General features: G+C 49.9%; 1 protein-coding gene across 5 annotated transcripts; it reads left to right on the top strand.

The window, feature by feature from the left end:
* The first annotated feature begins 1,764 nt into the window (after positions 1–1,764).
* Pnoc (prepronociceptin) lies at positions 1,765–21,438 on the top strand. Of its 5 annotated transcripts, none has more exons than XM_004848412.3 (4): positions 1,765–2,075; positions 11,741–11,890; positions 17,531–17,924; positions 20,677–21,437. In XM_004848412.3, the coding sequence occupies exons 1-4, from the start codon at positions 2,067–2,069 to the stop codon at positions 20,760–20,762; spliced, it is 639 nt and encodes a 212-aa protein (XP_004848469.1). In that variant the 5' UTR covers positions 1,765–2,066; the 3' UTR covers positions 20,763–21,437. The 5 variants fall into 5 exon arrangements, with proteins under 5 accessions (XP_004848469.1, XP_004848470.1, XP_087072880.1 ...); XM_004848413.3 differs by having other exon boundaries at positions 1,767–2,027; positions 20,677–21,432; XM_087216754.1 differs by having other exon boundaries at positions 1,769–2,027; positions 17,531–17,981; positions 20,677–21,420.
* The last annotated feature ends 923 nt before the right edge of the window (positions 21,439–22,361 follow it).

Raw genomic sequence — 22,361 nt, 5'->3', positions numbered from 1 at the left:
AGAGAGTTTTCCTCCTTCCTGCATTTTCTGTCCTTCACTTGCACAGGAAGAGAAGCCCTCAGCTTCCAGAACATCCTAGGAATGACTAGGGTTGGGGTCGGGTCTTTCCACCAATGTCACAAAATCCAAATTCACAGCTAAAACCAAACAGGGAGGGTGGCCGGGGCTCTGTGTGGTTGCCCTGGGACTTTGTAGTCTCCACCTGCCCTGGTGGGTCAGCCTGGGGACAGCCATCTGGAAGCAAGTGCAGCCACGGCAGCAGAGTGCCCGCCCCACCCCAAGGCCTGAAAGTGCAGCTTGTTATGCAGCAACGTGTAATGGTGCCCTATTGATGTCTGAAATAAAGGCTTAGGGGTTGCTGCTGTTTTGTTTTTGTTTTTTTAAATTGGAAGCCCAGAATTGATACGGCAGCAGCTTCATGATGGGGAACTTAAAATCCTTCCATTTTTATGCTGCATCATCTTTAGCTGTGGCTTTCATCCTCAAAGTTGTCTCATGATCCAAATAGTTGCTAGAGCTCCAGCCATCACATTGTTTTTCCATGAAAGAAGGAACAGAAAAGGCTTCTTCTAGCTGAGTTGGCCCCCTTTAAAAGTGCTTTCATAGAAGCCCCACCCAAAGACTAGCAGCTTGAGTCTCATTGGCTACTTTGAGTTACACAAAAGGACAGGAAATGTCTTTTAGATGAGAACATTGCCCCCTAGAACAAATTCAAGAGAAGAACAGGGACTGGGCATTGGGTAGGTGACCCGCAAAGCCTCCCACAGCCTGTAGGAAAGCAGGCTCTTGATAAATCAAGTGCAAAACTGCTCCTGAGACATGCAGCAGATGTGGCGATTTCTCCGACCTGCAGGAACAAGAGTGTAAAGTCTCAGCGAGGAGTCACCAGCCTGCTGCTCACCTGCGCCCTTCACTGGGAACACAGTGGGGAGAGTTTTATTCTCAGGGCTCGAGGTTCTCGCCTGGCCATGTTCTCTATTCATCCGTTTTCCCTTTATAGAGATTCCCATCACATAAAATTCACTGCTTCGGGGCACACAGTTCGGTGGGGTTCGGTGCCCACTGTGTAACTATCAGCACCATCGCCCTGCCAACCACTTCCACGGTGCTGGAAAGAAACTGTCCCCATGAGGTCAGGCCAGAGGTGGCCCTTGATCCTCCACCCAGCCCCAAGGCCACCAAAGAACCACACTTGCCACTTGGGTGCCTGTTTGTGTCCTCGATAGCTCCAAGCCTGGGTTCTGGGACGTTTCGGGTATTTGTGGGAAAGTCAGGGATGGGGACTCAGTGCATTGGCCTGGAGCAAGGACAGAGGTCTCCCACGATATGTCCAACTCTGCACGGGCACAGGGTTGGCTGCCTGTGAGCTGCAGGGGAAAAGGGCAGGGGCGGAGGCAAGGGGCAGAGCATCCTCGACATCTCTCCAGCCTCCTGCCCAGGAAGCCACAGAAGCAGTGAGGATGCTGACAGGGGCTTCCTAGATTCACGCGGCTCTCATCAGTGTGGCAAGGGCCAGGGCAGGGAGGATAACGCTCACAGTTATTAACTGGAGTCTCCCTGCTCCGCTCCTGGTGTCCTGGGGCTGGGGACTCATTTCACAGGGCAGGACATGAGGCTCACAGAAAGAAGTCCCAGCTCTGACAGGGCACCCAGAGCTGTGCCACATGGAGGCACCTGTGGACACGCATCCTGCCCCAGCCCCCAGCAGGGGCAGCCACCCCATCAGTGGCTTGGCCCTTGCCGCCTTCAGGGCTGTGGCATGGGGACCGGGCTCGGCAGAGCTCAGCCCTGGGCTTCCAGAGCCGGTGGGAGCCTGGCATGAGCAGCCCCTCCCTCCTGCCTGCTGACTGCCCTCCCCTCCTCAGGCAAAAGGTTGCTCAAGGAGACTCCAGGATTTGGGGTCCGCCTGGCCACGTCGCCAGGAGTCCTTTTTGCTGAGCATCTTGTCAGAGTTCCCCAGCAGAGCTCACAGAGCCTCAGGAAGCAACGGGAAGGAAGCTGAGGGATCCTGGCTACACCGAGCCCAGGTGAAGCAGCCGTGAGGCTGGACTGATGGGGAGGCTGGCATGTCACAGGTCTGGTGCCAGAGCCGGGGGGTGGGCAGCCTAGAAGGCTTGGAGATGCTGCCGTTTGGGGGCTGGAGGGGTCAGCGTGTGCATGTGTCATGGGGTGGGAGACTACAAAGGGAAGGGGAGGGCCGTGCGTGAGGGAGGATATATATGCTGGTGTGGCTGCCACGGAGGGATGGAACCTCGCATCCTAGGCAGCCCGAGAAGGACAGCCAGCACCCAGGTAGGAGCTGCGTGCGACCCACCGTGACTAACTGCCTGGGGAGAGCAGGGCAGCCCAGGCCAGCCACTCCGCCTCTGTCCTTTGTCCAGCCTGCCTGCTGCTGGCCTCTCGTGAGATGATTTCTTCATTCATCTTATTTTCAGTGCTCAGATGGTGGGGAAGGGGGAGGGCCAAGGGTTTTTGTGGGTTTGGTTTGGTTTTTTTCCTTTTTGCAATCTCAGAGAAAGATGCAGAAGGAAAAAAACTGAACTTGGAAATGGGGAAAAGTTTTGTTTCCCGGCCTGTGGACCCTACTTGGTCACTGCTCTCTGAGGAGAAGAGGTGGCCACAGGAGTGGGGTCAGGCCAGCAGCAGGCACTGGGAGGGGGCTTGCATTTGGGGGACCTCCAGGACCCCGGAGAGGGCTTTCTCCCTGCTTCTTGCCCTTCTCTCCTGCGTGCAGGTTGCTTCCCCGCATTTCACTTGATGCCTTTCAGATTTGAGGTTTGAATCCGGGGGGAGCGCTCTTCCTTCCACCCCGAGGAGACGTTGCTATTAATGCAGGACCTGTGGGTCTCGCTCGGATAGATGCACGGAGAGAATTTTGCAGAGAATTTCTGTGGCCATGACCTTGATCGCCTGGGGTCTCCTTTCTCTCTTGGCATCTCTTCCTCTCCGTCCGTCTCTCCCACCTAACGGTCTCTGCCCGGGTCACACAGACTACTCCATTCACGAATCGCAACATCTAAACTCTCACCACCACCGCAGCCTCCTCCTCCTCCTCCTCCTCCTCCTCCTCCTCCTCCTCCTCCTCCTCTTTGTGCATCTCTGTCCTGCCTGTCTCACTCGCCTCTCTCCCTTCCCTCCCCATCCCCGCCCCCCCCCCCGCCCCATCTCACTCCCAACACAGGCAAGTTCTGGGGGAATTTCAAGTAAGGCAGGATGGTTGGGAAAGGGACTATTTAAAGCGAGCTGCTTTGGACTTGAATACCCTGATCCCGGGCTGAAACATCTGTGTTTAGCTTCTCGAGCAGCCCATAATTGCCCCAATTATAACCAATAACATTGTTCGGCAGACTAACAAAAGATGAGCTTCGCACTGCGTTTGCCAGCAAGTCCAAACCAGAGTCCTCAACACAGAAGGGGAAAAAAGTAGCTGCCTGGCTTCTTATCAAAACCTCCCAAAGAAAACACTGCTCTTTCCCTCTGCCTGTGGGTGACTGCCCCGCACACCCTCCTTTCCAAAGCGCTGCGGGGAGATTTTCTACAAGCTCCCCCAATGCCCCGATACCTTTAACAGAAACGATTCCTGTTCCTTGGGCTCGCTGAGTCTCCTGCAGGGGCAACTGTCCAAATGCCACCTTTCAGTAAAATGAGCAGCTTTTGCCTTTCCCTGTGCTCCGGCGCCGCCTGTCCAGCGTGCTGTGTTGCAACCTAGGGTCGTCTTTTTGGGGTGCAGTTTGTTCCTCCAGGGGCAGCATTGCCGCTTTATCAGCTGAAGGCTGGGGGTACTTAGGGATTTAGACAACGCAGGGGGCTTTGTGTCAGTGAAGGGAGTAATTGCAGGATTAGGCTGCAAACCAGAGCTGTCACCAAGCTATTTCATCTTCAATCAATCAGGTATTTATCGGCTACACGCACCAGGGCTCCAGAGATGCCACAGAGGTGATAATAACAGCCCTTGACGGTGGCGCAGTGATTTAGGCACTTTCACACCCATTATCCCGGCAGCAGCCCGGGATTATCTCCAAGTTGCAGTTGAGACCTAAGCTGAGAGGCTCAGTAATTTGTTCCTTGCGTGACAGACAGACACAGGACAGAGCGCTGCCGTCCCGGCTCCGGCCAGGGTCCCCCCAACAGTCGAGGGTGCTCACAAACGAATACAAGGACCCAACACAAACACCTGTGCAACCATCGGAGGACAGCGCAGGGCTGGGTGTGATTAACCTGCATCACCCGCAGAGCAGGTGCTGGAGGGACTTGGGGAAGGGGCATTTCCTCCAGGATCCTAGGAATTGAGCCCACTGCGGAGAGGGCTAGAATTTGAATGGGTCAGGGGCTTTGAAGAGGGAGGTGGCAGCAGAGACCAAAAACAAAAGGAAGGCAAAGGAGTGAGCATTTCTTGAGACCGGCTGGGCTGCCGGGCATTGAGCTCAGCTTCTCTGCGAGCTTCTCTCGCTAACACATGCGCAGGGCCAAGTGCGCCGCTCAATCACGCACTCTAGGTGTGTGGATGTGGTTCTAAGATCCTTCTTTCCCCGGCTCTCTCGTTCCCCAAACCACAAGAGCCCTGTGAAACCCCGTGTGTCTGGGTGCGGGTGGAGCTCCCCACCAGGTACCTCAGGAGAGGAAACGGGAGTCATCGTGAGCGTAGCTGACAGGGGCTTGAATTGCTGGCAACTCACCGGCAAACTGGGTTTTCCAACCACTTTTGCTGAAGCGTCTGCAGTTGGACCTATCGTCTAACAGAAATGTTTCCTTCTAGCCACAAACTAGCTGAGCGACTAGGGGCTCACTACTTTGGGGGACAAGCTGACTTCCTGGGCCCCTCCCTTGACGGCTGCGATCACTTTCACTCAGGCTCGCAGAGAGCTCCCGAGGGCCCAGCCTGTCTCACCAGCCGTCACCCAGAGTGGCCCCGAGCCAACCCCTCGATCCTCTGATCTCCCATCACTTCTCCATCCCATTCATCCTCTCCTTCAGCCAGCCAGGAACACGTGCAGAGTTCCTGGTGGAGCCGCCATGCCAGGGCCAGGGCCACAGAGCCGCAGAGCCCTTGGCTTGCTGCATGTTCATAGTCAATGTCGCCCAATGTGGAAGCCCAGGCCAGTGGGCCTGCAGGGGCAAGCCTGGGCTTCCGGAAATGGAGACTTTTATTTTGTTTTCTCTTACTTTCTTAATCTGTACTTCAGTGGATTTTATAATGTATATAACTACTAAACAAATAAAGTGGGAATGTGTGCTAAAACTGATGCTAAGCCAGGCCTGGTGGCGTGTGTGTGCCTGAAATCCCGGTACTCTGGGAGGCCCAGGCAAGAGGATCACAAGTCCCTGTCTCAAAGTAAGAAATAAAAATTATTTATTTTAAAATAGCTAGTAGGAGTTTTGTTCCCACACAAAGAATGATAAGCACTTGAGGTGATGGATATGCCAGTGACCCCGATTTGTCAGGCATCACATACAAGTATTGAAATGTCACACTGCACCCTATAAATAGGTACAATTATTTTGTCAATTTGAAGTTTTTTTAAACACTGATTGCTAGAGGTACAAAGTTAGAGAAGGTTGGAGATTATTGGTCTATATCCATTGCTCTCTTGTCTGTATTTTCTAATCTTTTCGCAAAGAGCACAGAGTGATTTTATAAAAGCTTTTAAAAGTCTATTTACATTATCTTGGCAGTATTTGGGGAGCAGGTGCCAGGAGGACAGTTAAGCATCTCCCTTTCTGCTGTGGCACCTCAGCCGCCTCCTGAAGCCGCACTCCATGAAGTTCTCTCCTTCTTACTTTAGCGGAAAGGACAAATATCTGGCCATTCATAGAACACACTATTAACCATCTACCCAACTGCCTTTGCAAAAGGAGAAACTGAGGCCTAGAGGAAGAAAAGGCCTGGCTAAGGTCCCATGGGTAACACAAAGCCGAGTCTAGGACCCAGAGCCCTTGTCTCCATGCACTCAGCTTCTGCTCATCCCTGGCCCCCGCCCGGGCATCCTGGGCCTGTGTAGGATGGGCAGTTGCTTTGTCCCTGCCCTCTATGTTCTATTCCCCTCTTTCCAGGCGGAAACTGAGATCAGAACAGAGACCTTTGTAAGAGTAAATGTACCCATCGGAGGGGGAAAAGTGTCCAAAGCAGTTTCCCTCAGTGTCAGTTGGCTCCTCATAGGAGTCTTGTCTGAGAGGGTCTGAGGACCAGGGGTGAAGAAGAGCCCACTTCCTCTGCACAGTGTACTGCTGATGGACCCGACAATCCCTCCCTGGATGGAGGAGGGGGCAGCCGAGAGGCTGTGATCTGAGAAGCGAGCCTGGAGCCACAGAAAGTCCTTAGACTGCCGCCTGCATGACCACAGACCAGCAGGGGGAAAGCTTGGAATGGTGGCTGGGGGACCAGAAGGCTTTGCCCCTTCCTGTTCTGTCTTCTTCAAGGTTCGGTTTCTTCGCCTGTCAAACGGGGGCGATCACACTTACCCCAGAGGGTGGGTGCTTATGAAGCCACTGGCACTGGGCCTGGCACAGCACGCTCTACTTGCAGTAGTCATGGGATTACTTTTGTTTTTGGTACCAGGGATCGAACTCGAGTTCTTGCGCTTGCGAGGCAGGCCGCAGAACCACTGAGCTAAATCCCCGGCCCATCATGGGATTACTTTTAAATACAGATTCCATTCCAAGATTCCACCAGAATTTGCCAACCTTCCCAAAGCAGAAACCGTATGGAGTTTATAGTTGCCCAGAACTCACAATTTGAAGTCAAAACACCTGAGTTTAAGCCTTGGCTCTGCTATTTATTAACTGAATGATCTCAGGCAAGTTGCATAATCTCCATGAGTTGATGTTTCTCACAGAAAGAGGGTAAAATTAAGTCTAGGTTGTAGGGGTGTATGTGAATATAAACATCATCTGTAACCTGTAAAGGATAATGTTCCCTACGTGTAACTGACAAAAGGGGTACATATTCTAGAAGAAAGGAGGTCCCACTAAAAGCACCAAAATTATAGGTTTCCTCATAGGTCATAAAATAAAACTCAACTAGGGTTTAGCTGCAGCTGAAGGTGCATAGGTAATCCTCAAACAGAAGAGCAACTAATTTCGTTGCCCTAGGAAGCAAGAGTACACGCATATAGATGAAGGCTAAGTTCAGAGTAGTGTTTGATCTTTATAAACAGAGAGACATAATCAAGTTTATGAGCTGTCATTACCTATATAAAAGGTAATTGAACATTTCTTGATTTGATACAAAATGCCCTGATTATACTATTGCCACATTGAATGGTTAGCAGAGCTCAGCTCATAGATGAAGCACAAGCCACGTGAAATTCAAACAGACTCGGGCATATTATAGCTACTAATGGTCATTTGTTGGCTAATAAATAAATGGAAAAAACCTGTCATCACCGCCATTTTGCAGTTGAGAACACTGAGACTCTCTGAGATGAAATAAGCCACCTGCAGTCACACAATTGCAAAGGATGTTTAAACCAAAATACAACTCATGAATTAACGAACCACTCACTCTCTTTTTAATGACATCAGTGTGTATGGAGCTTCAAACCCACATACAGATGTAGTTAAGATTTCTTAAAAATTAAAAAATTTTTGAGGTGGGGGCTCTGTGGTAGAGCACTTGCTTAGCATGTATGAGGCCCTGAATTCAATTCCCAGTACTGGGGGGAGAAATGAAATCTTCTACTGAGCTTTCAAAGTTTAAAATCTAATACATCCCAGCACATAGTTGTACTAGGTGCTCTGAGGAGTACAGAATTACAAAATGCCTCGTTACAATGGTATTCTATGTATTTAGAGTTTCTGCTTAGGGCAATTGTCCCATTTAATGACGGTAGGCCACCTGTGACGTGGGACTGCATTGTCCTTCCCACTCGGCGGTTCTTTGACTTGCAGGGGAGAATCGAGTAGCATGGAGTCTAGATGTGTTCTTAATAATAGATGGAGCCACGTGTTAAAAGTGAGGGTAGAAATGAAAGATTATAGGGAACAAGGAGACGGATTTTTTTGCAAATGAGAGGTGATCAAGGAATGGACAGAGGAGAAAAGAAAGAGCACACACAGAGAATTAAAATGTGCTATGTACGAGGGTCGGTCCCTCACAATGAATGTAACCCTTACGTGCAGCGAACATGCACTAATCCAAGTAAAAGGCAAGGGTAGACTGGAAGGGAGACTGGGGACTGGACAGGAAGAGTCTCAGGCCACGGGAAGGGCCTGGCGAACACCGAGTGGATTCGATGCAGTGTTCTTCAAAATCCAAACAAAGGGACCTCATGTTTTCCGTGCAGGCCAGCTACCCAGTGCAGTGCACAATGATTGTCCCAGGACCTCATCTCCCAGCTCCTCCGGGCCCCTAAATCCTATTTACCCCGAGTTTGAGATCACAAATATCAGTCAACGCACCGGCCGCTTCCTGCATGTGAAGTTGCCTCGGTTAATGACACTCATGAAAAACCTCAGCGGGGAAGCGTTTCGTTAACATCTGTCACAACTTTCCAGCTCAGCTTCTGCACACATGGTGTGCTGCACCGGCGCCAACCCCATCCCTCCTCCCATCCCTGCTTCCAAGACATTCCGCCACTGCCCTCCTGTGGCCATGGAGGCCACAGCCATGTCTGCTGACTAGAAAGATGAAAAGTGAGTAGAATAAGAAACGTGAAGGCAAGTCTCAAATGAAACACAGGAAGGGTTTAGGCAGTCCTCAGACTGGGTTGTGTCCTGGAATATCTGTGTGTAGGTAGTGGCTATTCAGGATGTGAGATATATTTTCACTCGGGAACAAAAGTTTCCTGACCTTGCCTACCAACTCCTATTTTACCTACACAGGCCAAGCACTGACCCTCACCCCACCTGTGCCTAATGGCCGTTTGTAGCCTGTCTTCTACCAGGCATGCACTGGGGTCCCAGCTTGGGATGGTCCAAGGTTGCAGTATAGAGTGCTTAGTGCTGGGAGAGAGCCAGCGGCAGCCCCATGGCGTGCATGCTGCGTGCTGTGCTCGCTTCCCTAGAGAAAGAGCTTGTTATGCCTTAGGTGCTATTTTGACTGCTCACAAACACAAACCCACTAATAGTTACCTGAGATTGGCATTAGGGTTCTCCCAGTTTTACAGGTGAGGAACTGTGGGGTTAAGTACAGCTAGCAAGTTACCAGACTGAGATCCAAACTCTGGAGACCCTCTACTGAGCAGATGAGAAAATGCATATCATACAACTCCGCAGCACTGCTCTGGGGCAGCTGTGTCACAGACGTGGCGCCTGAGGCTCGCTTGCTTCCCATTCTGCTGTGTCAATTTGGAGTGCCAGAGCAGCAGATAGGTCAAGCTCAGACCACAAGATGGCAATGGCTTTCCAGGTGACCCTTCCTGATGTGCACATGAAGCATGAGTTGGAGTAGGGTGTTCCAGGAGGGAGCAGCCAGTCCCAAGCTACAAAGACACTAAGAGTCTGATGTGGCTGGGAACTGTACTTCGTGGGACTGGAAATGACACCAGAGTATGTGAGAGGTGAACCAGGAGCCAGTGCTCAGCCGAGTCCTTGGAACGCCTCCTGGTAGCCTTGGGTGTTATAGAATTATTTAAAGTAGGAAGTGACATCATCAGATTTGGACATGGCTTGGAGGGAAGCCAGATCATTAGGTGGACTAATTGGGAGGCTATTACAATAACAAGGCAATGAATCTCAATTCAGGCACTGGTCCTTGGGATAAAGATGAAGAAATTGCATCTGAGATATATTCATGGATATAGACGTTGGTGCTCATTCTTCGTTAGCCTGAGACACCCCGTAGCTGAAGAATAAAAGGCATCCCCTCTAGGAGGGCAAACAAGACTGCTCCATCTGGACCCAGCCCCTTTCAGCAGGTGCTGACCTTGTAGAGTGGGGCAAGTGACCCGAGAGGCATCTGCCTGCTCACCAGCCCCCAACGGGTTATGATCCAACACCCTGGTCCCCTTGAAAGTGCTGCTTCCTGGGTCTCTGGTGTCGGTGCCTCTAGGAAAACTCTTACTCATTTTCCACACCCATCTCCACTGTCAACCCATGGACTTAACAAACATTACTGCCACCCTCATAGTCACTGCCCTCGTGGTCTGAAACTATGCTGCACAAGAAGAGCCAAGTGGTTCCCCAGTGTGGCCAGTGGTGGCCTTGGCTGCAGGTCCCCTCCCTTTTCTTGTTGCCCAGCTGCATTTCACACACTTCTCACACCCACACCTCTGTCAGCTGTCAAACTCTGTCAGGCCTACAAAGCACCTCAGAGTCCTGCTGAATACATGGGTCTTGATTCAATGGTTTGGGAGTGGGACCTGAGATTCTGCATTCTCCCAAGAGCCCAGAAAGTCTGCAGACCACACTTGAATAGCATGTCCCCATACATTTTCTCAGGATAGGCTGCTGAAAAAGGAACAAGGCAATTATCTTTGGTTTTCTAGGTTGAACTCTTTGTTAAAGGAAATGTTACATACATTGAGGTGCACAGAATTTAATTATACGATTTAATGGGCTTGGATAAATACATACACTCCTTATGACCTCAACTGAGACTGTTCCTATTTCCAAGAAATTCTTCGTTCCCTTGTCCATTTAATCTTCCAAGTAAAGACAGTTCAGCAGGGGTCCAGAATGATGCAGTCTGAGGAAACAGCTTTTTGATTCAAGAAGCTTGATCCAAGGAGAAATTTTAAAGAGGAACAAAAGAAACTAAACCCATCTTTCAGCCAATCCTGTGTACAAAATCTACTGGTCTAACTAATCATTGGTGCTACTATCTTAGAATAGTTTCTTTATTCATTTTTCTATAAATAATTCCAAGCACAGGCCAGCTCCTGTGCCTGACATGGGGTGGTCAGGTGAACATCATGGCCCTGGGCCCAGGAAACCAACTGTCTTTGTCCTTTTGGCTGCTATAACAAAATGCCCTGTGGATGTCTTATAAACAACAGCAATGTATTGCTCACAGTTCTGCAGGCTGGAAAATCCATGATCAAGATGCCAGCAGATTCATGGCTCGGGGACCCATGCCCTGGTTCATAGATGGAAATATCTTGCTGTGTCTTCACACAGTGGCTGGGGCTCTCTAGCGCTCGTGAATGTCTTTGATAAGAGCATTCATCCCTCTTATCTAATCCCTCCCCAAGATCCCACCTCCTAATGCCATCACCGAGGGGTTTAGAATTTCAGCTTGTGGAGTTTGGAAAGACATGGGCACTCAGACCATAGCACAGACCCTGGGGACTTGTGCATGCCTGGCCGGGCCAGGGCAGGCTGGGGAGCATGAGAGGAAGGCCCTGAGTCCTTCATAAATCTCAGATTTTACTCACAGCACTCTCACACAGCGCTTTGCAAAACCCCCTTGCAAGATCTGATTTCATCTCCATAACAGAACTATGACAAGGCAGGTGCCGCCATCCCCTTTTATAGCAATGGAAATTAAAGTTCGGAGAGGCTGACTTAGTTAGAGTCACAAGCCGGGCAGCTGCAAAGTGACATCTGGGCTCCTGGTAAAGCCGTCTCTGCCAGCCTGCAGCTGCTCCAGGAGCAGTGCTGAGGCTGGCGGAGTGGCAGGAATCAAGGCACCCTCCCCAGGCACCCAGACCCTAGTCTGTGCGTGAACTTAGTCCTGGGGAACAGGAACTGGCACCCTGAGGACCTGCTGCTCCCTTGCAGGAGGCAATCTCACACCTGGAGGGTGTCCTGTGTCCCCCCAGATGACTGGGCTAACTACTGTGCATCCTCCTGTGTGTTTCAGCACCGAACCCCCTGCTCCTGCACCATGAAAATCCTGCTCTGTGACCTCCTGCTGCTCACCCTCCTCTCCAGTGTCCTCAGCAGTTGTCCCAGGGACTGCCTCACCTGCCGAGAGAAGCTCCGCCCCACTCCAGACAGCTTCAGCCTGGAGGTAGGTCCTCCTCCCTCCCGCTCTGAACAGGACCCTGGGCAAGAAACTCCATCCTCTCCCGTGGGTCTCCTGTCCAGGGTCTCATGGCCAGGAGGAAACAGATGTGGACTTGAACTGCATCTTCTGAACCAGAACCCTGGGGTCTTTCCACTTTACCACCTAATAGCAAAGACCTGCCCACCCTGCCTTGTCATTTCCAGTATTAAAATAATGCTTCTTAGCTAGGCAGGGCAGTGCATGACTGTAATCCCAGTAGTCGGCTGAGCCAGGAGGATCACCAGTTTGAGCCCAGCCTAGGCAACTGAGCAAATTAGTGATACTCTGTCTCAAAATAAAAAACAAAGAAGGGCAGGGATATTGCTCAGAGCAAAGGCCCTGGGTTCAATCCCCAGTACCCACAAAAATAAATACATAAGTAATTAAATGAAAGCATCTTTAATCCCAGCAGACAGAGAAAGAATCCTACTTCTTCCTCTTACTACAGTATCCAGGATAATGTTATTCCACATCCTTTGAAGTTCTTTCTTCCCACAAATATAGCATCACCTGCTTTGCCATTGCCACCTGCTGAACACGTATGTTGCCTCCGTTTTTGACATTACAGGTAATCCTGCAATGAACCTCCAGGTACCCAAAATGCTCTCTTGTATTTTAAATTTCCAACTTGAGGTACAAATCCAGTGTTAAATTTTTGTTCACTAAACAAACTGGGGTTTTTTTACCTCCTTCACTTTCAGCCTAGTTAGTCCTCTCCTATTAAATCCAGTATAATTCAATTATTTTTTTCCCTTTGAAGTCAATTAAACATCTTCCAAGAGGCCACATTTCAAACCCCTCAGTCTTTCAAAACAACCGAAGCAGCTACTGTTCCTTACGGCAAATTCACAGGTGGAGAGTGCGGGATCCGTGTTGGGTTACTGCCTTGCCATTGCCCAGCTCCAGGTAGCGGTGAGCACCTTGTAGCAACAGTCAAGGCCAGCGCATCCGTCCCTCTTTCCCGTCCGCTGCATTTTCCTCCAAGGACCTGCCCTGCCCTGCATCAGGAACCCTGTCCTCTCTTGGGTCCTGCTCCTTCCTCCCTCAGGCTACTCTTTTCCAGCCTTCTATGTTGGCTGCTGTTCCTCTCTGTACCGCCTGAACGTAAGAGAGACCCTACATGTAGCCTGGTGGGGTGTTGCACCCCTGTAATCCCAGCACTGCAGGGGGCTGAGGCAGGAGGGTCACAAGCTCAAAGCCAGCCTGGACAAGGCCCTGTCTCAAAAGAAAAACTAAAAGGAGGCCGAGGATTTAGCTCAGTGGTTCTGTTGCCTGCCTTGCAAGCACAAGGACCCAAGTTCGATCCCCGGTACCAAATAAAAGGAAAACTAAAAGGACTAGGGACAGCTCAATGCAAAGACTCAGGGTATAATCCCCAGTATATGAGAGAGAGAGAGAGAGAGAGAGAGAGAGAGAGAGAGAGAGAGAGAGCCTCTTCCATCTCCCTCCCCATCCCATCTCCCTCTGAGATCCCATCCACACATCTCAGCTCTCAGCTCTCACCTTTCCCTGAGGCAGGTAGCTGACCGCCTCTCTCCTGGCCTCAGAGCCACATTCCCAGTCGGCTTCCATGCTCCCAGGAAATGCTACCTTCCTCCTGCCCAGCCCTCTGGCCTGCACCTGACTCCCTTCTCCCACCTACTCACACCTCAAAGCTCAAATTCACTTTCACCTCCTAGGACAGTGAGAGCGAACCTTTTAGAGCCTTCAGTCCTAATGAACAGCTGGCTGTGGCACACTTGCTATAGGTTCCCCAGCACTGTTCTAGATGGCTTTGCTGATTCATGATTGCAGGGTCGGGGCAAAAATGGGGCTTTCATCCAACTAAGCCAGAGGCTTCCAGGAGTCCCAGCCAGAGACAGGAGGGCAGGAGGGAGTGACCAAGGTCAGGAAAGGCAAGAGGGGCTGGGCATGTGCCAGGGTCAGACTAGTGGACAAGGGTGGCTCCACTGCAGGCCAAGGGAAGCCGAGCCGAAGCAGAGCTCCTGCTGGCTCTGGTGATGGGAAATCCCCACCCCAGCTGGAAGTGATTGAGGTGCAGCCTGCGTGCCTGACCTGCCTACATCCCCAAGGCTAATGTACAAGACGTGACTCAAAAACGTTTACATTTTTAAAAAATATATTACAGTAACAGACATTGCCATGAATCCCCCTCACTCCTGCCTTGCCTCGAGCACACATATCTCATCATTCTTGGCAGTTTCTGAAGCAGTTCTGGAAGTCCTCTTTCGTGAGTTTCTTTAACTGTGCTGATATGGCGATGTCCGTGTCCTGAATCAGTTCAAAATGTTTACCTTTCTTGGTCATTCTGAGTTTGGGGAAAAGCCAGAAGTCCTATGGTATCATATCTGGTGAATAATGTGGATGAGAACACACTGCATGTAATATTTTTACAAACCTGCCTTTCTATTGGATGGCACTTGGAGGCAGCATTCACTATATTGTTCATACTTCATAAAGATCCCAAAGAGGACTTGCAGAACAGCTTCTGAAAGTGGCAAGGACAATAGAATAAGTGTATACTAAGTGAGGGGTGTTCATGGCAATGTGTCTTTTACTGTTATAAATTTTTTAAGTCACCCTCCTTTGTCTTTTGTTTTTGGTACTGGGGATCAAACTCGGGTCCTTGTGCTTTTGAGAACTGAGCTAAATCTCCAGCCCCACCCTTGTTTGTAGAATGAAACGTAACACCACCAAGGTTCTTTACAAAGTGACCTGCAAATACAACCTGATCTTCCCCAGGCCTGATGAGAGAATGAAATAAAATTGTAAGATCTTCCATCTCCTACCTGGCACACCCACTGCGGCCAGGGAAGGGTTTTTACGTTTGCATCTTGTAGAGGTAGTAAAGAGCTTGGGACATATTTCCATCTCTCCAATGCATCTCAAGTTTGGGGGCTCAAGACAACACTCACAGCTTTACTTCTTTGAAATAAGTCAGAAAACAGACCTGTAAAGGCCTCACGATCAGTGATAAACACTTCACAGTGCTCCCAGGACCAAATGCCTTCTTGTTTTTGTTTCTCTTTCATATTCACTTTTAATCTATTTTTAAATTTACCAAAATGCCAAGAATGTAAGTAATCACTCCTCACTTCCAAATCTGGCAACTTTTGGGTACGTCCACTCTGTGAATGATGAGGGTCTCATGTCTCCTGTCTGCCCACCAGATTACAAAATCCTGAGCTATTGCCGTGTCCTCTGGACCCATGGCTTCATCAAGAATTTTTCTATTTGTGCTCCTGATAGACGGCTGGCTTTTTGTCAAACTATAATTTTGACTCACAAACCCAAACCCACTGCACATCCTAGCCTTTCACCTAATTGTGATTGATTCTTCCTCTGTCCATTCAAGTAGAGGAAAACCAGATTCACTGAGTTGTTTTAGAGACAAAGAATAAGGCAGCTAACCCCCAAGAAACAGTCTGGGGAAAGACGTTGAATACTTACTAAAACTCTATTGCAAAAGGAACTACTATCTTCCTTCAGAAAAGGAAACTCTTGCAGGAGAAGCTCCTCATATGGCTTGTCTCTGTGCTGCTCCTCTTGGTGCCCCTAAAGTCCATCCTCGAATGTCCTAGCTGCCCCTCTTGGAGCAAATAGCCTCCAGAGGTCCCTTGGCCAGAAGTAGTTTGCTCAGTGACTTTCTTCTTTTCTCTCCAGAGGGATCATGTGCCTGTTCCCCACTTTGCACCCTAATCTTTTCTTTCTGATGATCAAACCCATTGTCTCGCACATGCTGGGCAAGTGCTCTACCACCCAGCCACACCCTACAAGCCAATCTTTGATCCAGACATCCAAATGGCCCTTCGCCCAGCCTCCTCACAACCCCAGCTTCGCAGATCAATTTGGTACCAATCTGGGACTCCAGATGCTCACGCTAACTCGGGCTTAATAGAGCAAAGTCATCAGCCTGGGCTGCAGAAATGCGTCCAACTCACTGAACAGACCACTAACACATCTCTGTGAAGGGGCTGGTGAGGCCCCCAGACCAGAGGCTTAGGCATTAAGCTCAAATGCCCATCTGGTGCTACAAATGCTGTCGTGACTTTGGGTTCCTCATATTTGCCTCAATCAAAGAGTTGAGATAATTTGCTTTGAGTCTAATTTATCTAACAGTGTGTGAGTCTGGGTACAGACTGTGGCATCTGGTTTGATCATAAAATTTCCAGGGGTTTCCAGAAGACCTAGTATCCTCTAGACTTCACTCTCCCACCCATGTCTGTAAACCAAAGGAACAATTATCTAGGTGTCCTGTTCTATGTCAGTTGGACCAAATAAGCCCAATGGTCCATTCCAGCTCCAAAATCCCACACTTCTATGGGCTTTCTCAGAGATGTCCACATCTCCTTGCATTCCCACTGACATTGTACTCCAGGGTTTCTCAAATTTTCCACACTAGATATTTAGGGCTGGACAATTCTTTGTTGCCAGAAACTCTGCTGTGTGCTGAAGGATTTTCTTTTTTTTAGCATCCCTGGTGTCTAGGTAGCATCAGCAGGTGAATATACAACCAAAGTGTCTCCGTGTACAATGTCCCCTATTTAATAGGACATAATAGAATGTCTACTGCTTACCAGAAAGAAAAGACTCCTACAAGGACTCAAACATAAGGAAGATGTGGTCCCTCCCAACCTCTTATATTTTGCCATAGAAGTTATTACAGCAATAAAATTCCCACATGAGCAACACCAAGTTTGGTGGGAACACAGATAAGAGAGGAACTAAAAGAAGATATCATGAGGGTTATCCCTGGAGTATGGCTGGGTCCCAAAGGATGGGTGGAAGGAAACAGAGTGACAGAGTCCACTCATCAGAGGGGACAGACCGGCAAGCCATGGAGGTTTTTAAAGCATAAGGAGAAGCACTCTCGGGCTGAAAGGAGTGTGTGGGGAGAGGAAATGGAAATAAGACATAAAAGGTGGGACGAACCAGGTATCTGCATGGTCTGCTCACAAGTTGAGAGCAATTTTATGGGAAAGACAAATAGCAGGCAGTTTTGAGCAAGGTGATGGTGTGGTTAGAGTTACTCCTCGGGAAGAGTATTCTGCCAGGGCCTAAAGTGGATTCAAGTGGCCAAGATAGAGATGCAAGGATCAGCCAAGGAACACTGACCCCAAAAGGTGCTTGGGCAGTGGCGGAGGCGATGGAAAGGAGAGGCTGACCGTGTACTGAGAGGGTGGGGAGGTGGGAAGAGTAAAGAGATGCCCAGGGTTTAAGCCTCAGTCCACCAGGAATGGGGCACCATCAGAGAGAGACACACAGGCCAAGCAGAAGGGCAAGCTTGGGGTGAGGACAGAGGAGAGTCTGGGGTGACTTCCTTTTGTGTGATCCTGGGGTATGTCAACCTCTTCTCTCAGCCCTGGTTTCTTTCTTGGTAAAACGATGGAGCTGGGCCAGAGGGTTCGGTTTCTTTCCAATTCTGAAATTCTGTGAGCCTGTAAAACTGCTGCCCAGCATTTGAGAAATGACACTTCTGGTGCTGATACGGATGATACAAGGACATAACTACTTCCTCACCTTGGATTCAGAGTCCCTGTTCCTTTTCCCTCCTTGGATTCATGGAGGACCCTGTTCCTTTTCCTCCCACCTGTGTCTCTGCAGCTGTGCATCCTCCAGTGTGAGGAGAAGGTGTCCCCCAGCCCCCTCTGGTCTCCATGCACCAAGATCGTGGCCAGGGGCTCCTGGCAGCTCGGTCCTGCTGACCCTGAACACGTGGTGGCCGCTCTTTACCAGCCAAGAGCCTCAGAGATGCAGCATCTGAAGCGAATGCCCCGAGTCCAGAGCCCATTCCAGGCACAGGAAGAGACAGAGCCAGGCATGGAGGAGGCTGGAGAGGTGGAGCAGAAACAGCTGCAGAAGAGGTTTGGGGGCTTCACTGGGGCCCGGAAGTCAGCCAGGAAGTTGGCCAACCAGAAACGGTTCAGTGAGTTTATGAGGCACTACCTGGTCCTGAGCATGCAGTCGAGCCAGCGCCGGCGCACCCTGCACCAGAATGGTAATGTGTAGCCGGAAGGGGTGCCCCTCCCAGCTGCACCGCCACTGCAACCCATGAGTGAGTTCTGGACAGAGAGACCTCCCACGCCCAGCCATCTTAGCCTTTTTCCAGCTCCAAACACACAGACACACATGTGCACGTGCGCGCGCGCGCACACACACACACACACACACACACACACACACACACACACAGACTCCAGCTCCTGGAAGGCCTAGGAGAGACAGTCCTGTCCCTGCCTCCTGCCTACCTCTTCTCTCAGGAGCCAAGATTTTCCTACTTTTGGTCCTTAAACCTGACCACTCCCATTTAAAGATTGGTTACCATGGGGATAATAGTACTATGTTAAGGTAACTAACTCCTCCAGAGCTCTCTGGGAGCTTAGTTACTATGGGGACAGTTAAGTGGACCAATTCTTTTATCTGGTTGCCATAGCAACCATTCAGCTCGCCTTTCCTCGGAGACTATCTCTAAAAACCAATGGCTAGACCTAGTCTTAACCATTCACAAAGAAGCTGATTACTGCTTCACCTTCAAAAGTGGCTTACTTAATCCCCTCCTTTCCCTCTGCATCCCAAGGGGACAAACCTCCCTGGAAGTCATTAAACTTTCCCATTTCCTCCAACCAAGGAGCTCCTGCTAGAGCCGAGAGTTACGCTATCTTTCTTTCTTCCACAAGCCAGGTGTCCACCCCAGGACCTTGCCAGAGAAAAGTGGATTCCTTAGGGTTAACAGTGTCACCATTGAACAGGACCTTGAGAATTTGGCCCAAGTGAACTAGTAGCTTTTAGAATATGGACTAAAAGATGCATCTTCTTTCCTCGATTTTTGCTTCTTTGCAGAGTGGCATTTTTTTGTTTGTTTTGTTTGCCTTTGTTTCTCTCTCCTTTCTTCCCTGTTCTTTCTTTTGCTCTTCTCCTGCCTCCAAAAGCATGCTTATACAAGTACATATAACATGTATCAGACACATACACCAAGGACTCCATTACTCCATCATTCAATCTCACCTCTCCTTAGCCCATCAATGAATACATAACATTGGGTGGCATTAGAAACCCCCACAGTGGAATTTTCTGGAAATTTAAGGAAAATCCAAGCCAGCAAGTCTATGTACCTTAATCTGTAAATGGGAATATAGTCATATGCAGAGTCCCACATTACTCGTTAAACAGTCTAGAAACTTGGCCCAATGCAAAGAACTAGTCAGTTCAACAAAATCACCCAGAACATTGCCCAAGTAGGGCTAGTTCCTTTTTCAGAGGCATAAGAGAAGAAAGTCTGTGTCCTCTCTCTCCTTCAGCTCCTCATGCATCAAAGGGAGCCATAGCACTCCTAATCTTCCTTCAAGGTTTATCAATCTATAAACTGATCTTTGGTGCCATGCTCCGTGGGGGCCAGCCCTCGGTGCTCTCTGCAGGTAGGGTGCTTTTTGCCCTCACCCCATCACCAAAAACTGACACAAGCATCAAGCTGTGAGGAGGAGGCTGCCGTGTTTATTTTAGCAGAATGACTAACTCCCGAAGTCCTGCATGAACCTGAACTCCGTATGAAGCCATTCCATTTCTTTGTAAGCCACAGCTGAACAGTGCCTAATAGTAAATCTTTCAGAAATAGCATAGATTGAATTCTTTTACATCTCACAGACATTCTTCGTTAAAGTGGCTCTTAAGAGACCCCAAAGCCCACGTCTAATTCTGAGCCGCAACAATTTTCTTTACCTAAAAACAGTTGAAAATCAGTCCCATTAGCAGGAATCAATTTACTTGTGGGAAGAAATGATTTGAGCTCCTATCCAGGCAATTGGTTTTTCTGATTTTCTATTATCCTTCCAACTGCGAGGCACTGAAACTCGGCTGATTACTAGATTCCGTCTGCTGTATTGCTCAAGATGCAAAATTCTTGGTGGACACACTGGAAACATTAACCAGCTCATTTGGGCATTATTGATGGCTCTCCTTTCTCCTTGAGCAAATGTCTCTCTGGTCCTCTTTTCCACACATGCACAGCTGCTGTGTTACTGTATGGACATGTATGAATGAGCCTGTAACAGGCAGCTGAAGCCTTGTGTTTAGTCACATATGCACACCCCAATCTGCCCACTGCATGATAGATTGCTTCAGCTTCCTGCTACCAAAGCTGCTCTTGACTTCTAAGACATCCAATGCCAATCTATACTGAGGAGGCTGTGAGGGAATGTGCCACCCAGGAAGTGTAATGTGTCATAGGGAGGCATGGTAATGGGGTGCAGGTCTTGCCCTACGCAGAACTGTAAAAGAACACAACTGGTCTCGGTGACTACCTTCCTTTTCCTGGCCTTGCACTGTCCTCCCCTTTTCTGCTGCCTCAGGCCTTGACCCTTCTAGACTAAGTGGAAAATTAGCAGAGTCACTCATGGCCAGGTATTAGTGACCTGAGGCTTAAAGAGCACTTGTACTCTAAGAGAACCATAAATGAGGACATAATTTAGCTTGGACTCTGAACACCAGGGAAGAGACCTGTTTCCGGGGAGGGAACTTGTCACTCTGCCTTTCAAGTCACACCCTGCTGAGCGCACCTCTATCCCATTAGTCCTACCACAGAAGCAGAACTAACATGCAGGCGGGTGTTAAGGAACCTCTCTGGCTACCTAGGAACATCTTGCTTGGGTTGATGGCTTTTCCTGGCCTCCTCATTGCTCCAGTCACCGAGGGGAAAGAATGGTAAGGTCAGAAAAACTATCAGATTTGCACTTTAATCATTTCTGTCTCCCCAGGCGTCCTGGTGATCCCCAAAACAGCATGTGTCCAGCCCCAGACCTGCCGGCTGGGAATCAGGATTCCTTCCTCTCCGAGACACTGAGAGCCTGCTGGCCCTGCGGGGTCACCCTCCGGCACCTCTCATCCCATTGTCTCCCCTCCCCTGGCATGGTTCCCCACAACCCTGTTGCTACATCAGAGTGTATTTTTGTAATTCCTCCAGCTAGCATTTTGATGCCTCCATCTTTCCTTCTCACCCACCGCTTCTCTCTTCTGGGGCTGGGTGGAAGGAAAATGAAATCAAGCCTGGGGTTTCCACTCATCACTGCCATACTTTGTAAAAGAGCTGGTGTTTTCAACTGATTCTTTGAAACAACTCTTTCCCCATTAAACTTCTACTGAGCAAATGGTTAATAAACTGGTTTGCTGTCTGCAAGCGGTGTGACCGAGAAGCACAGCCTGAGGACAACCTCAGAGCCAGAGCCGTCAGCCCGTCAGAGCCGTCTCTCCAGGGAGCTCCGTGTCCTAGGGGGAAGGTGGGGCCAGAGCTAAGGAGCAGGAAGTTGGCTCACTCAGCTGGGGGACGGCTTGGGCAGCGGGACAAAGACGAAGTACGTGGGGCCAGATCTCTGTGCACCCAGGTCCCAGGGTGGCAGGCTGCTGGGCCCCCCCGCCAGGCTCTGACAAGGTGGCAATTTGCCTTTTACGACTTCCCTTGGAGTCCTGACAAACCCTCCCATGCTACTTTTTATCTCCACTAAGTGTATCAAGGTGTGTGGCTGTCAGGGCCCAGCCAGAAAAGGCAGAGAACCCAGACAGAGTCACTGAGGAGTTAAACATCTACAGAGGGAGGTAGGGGGTGGGATCCAGCACTCCTGAGGGTAACTCAAATCTGTCAGTGCTCAGGTCCCTCCTACAAAATGGTGATTTGCGTATAACCTGAACACAAGCTCCTGTTCACCTTAAATCATCTCTGTCTACAATACCTAACACCACAGAAATGCAACGCACATAGTTGTTAGGCTGTTGTTTGGGGGAATAATGACAAGGGGGAAAAAGTCTGCTCTTGGTCAGTTCGGATGTCATTTTTTAAAATATTTTCACTCTGCCGTTGATTGAATCTGTAGACGCAGAACCCAGAAAGAGGGCCAACTGTACCCTAGACTTAATTAAATTTACCCCAGAGTAAATGAGGAACAGTCGCAAGTTTATTTGGCTTTGAGTTCTGGTGCTGGGAAGTCCCAGGTGATGGGCTGCAGTGCGCTGGCTGTGTCCGCCTGAGGGAGGACAGCGGGACAGAGGGCGGGAGCCGGACTCATCCTCTTACCAGAGGCCCAGGCTCTGCATACTAACCTACTCCCACCCTGACAGCCTTTGAGGGGGAGGCAAGGCCCCAGGGTCTCAGCACCTCATGAGGCCCCCACCTCCCGATGGATCCCCTGGTTAGCAATTAAATGGCCAAGGTCAGCAAAGAGTCTGCAGAGCAGCAGGGAATGCTGGGAGCTCTGTGAGGGAGCTGAGAGCCCCGGGAGGTACTGGAACCCAGAAGAACTGCGCCCATTCACAAACCCTGCGAGCTGAGGGCTTGAGTGCCCCCATTTTCAAGCACCAACAAGGTGTCTCCTGGCAGCCACACCCCACCAGGAGCTGGGGAGTTAGGAGGTCCATGAATACAGCCAGATGGGCAAGTCTGGGGAGCCCC

This window comes from Heterocephalus glaber, unplaced genomic scaffold (assembly GCF_053883595.1).
Source record: "Heterocephalus glaber isolate CG9 unplaced genomic scaffold, H.glaber_assembly_v1.0 deba00001460, whole genome shotgun sequence".
Lineage (NCBI taxonomy): Eukaryota > Metazoa > Chordata > Mammalia > Rodentia > Bathyergidae > Heterocephalus > Heterocephalus glaber.
Note: the sequence above shows the minus strand (reverse complement) of the source record. Positions and strands in the feature narration are given on the sequence as shown.

What these genes read in the sequence shown, in the direction of transcription:
- Pnoc (XM_004848412.3), top strand. An exon ending in CAGACAGCTTCAGCCTGGAG is followed by an intron (nt 11,891 to 17,530) that starts GTAGGTCCTCCT and finishes GTGTCTCTGCAG; the next exon opens with CTGTGCATCCTCCAGTGTGA. An exon ending in GCGCACCCTGCACCAGAATG is followed by an intron (nt 17,925 to 20,676) that starts GTAATGTGTAGC and finishes CTGTCTCCCCAG; the next exon opens with GCGTCCTGGTGATCCCCAAA.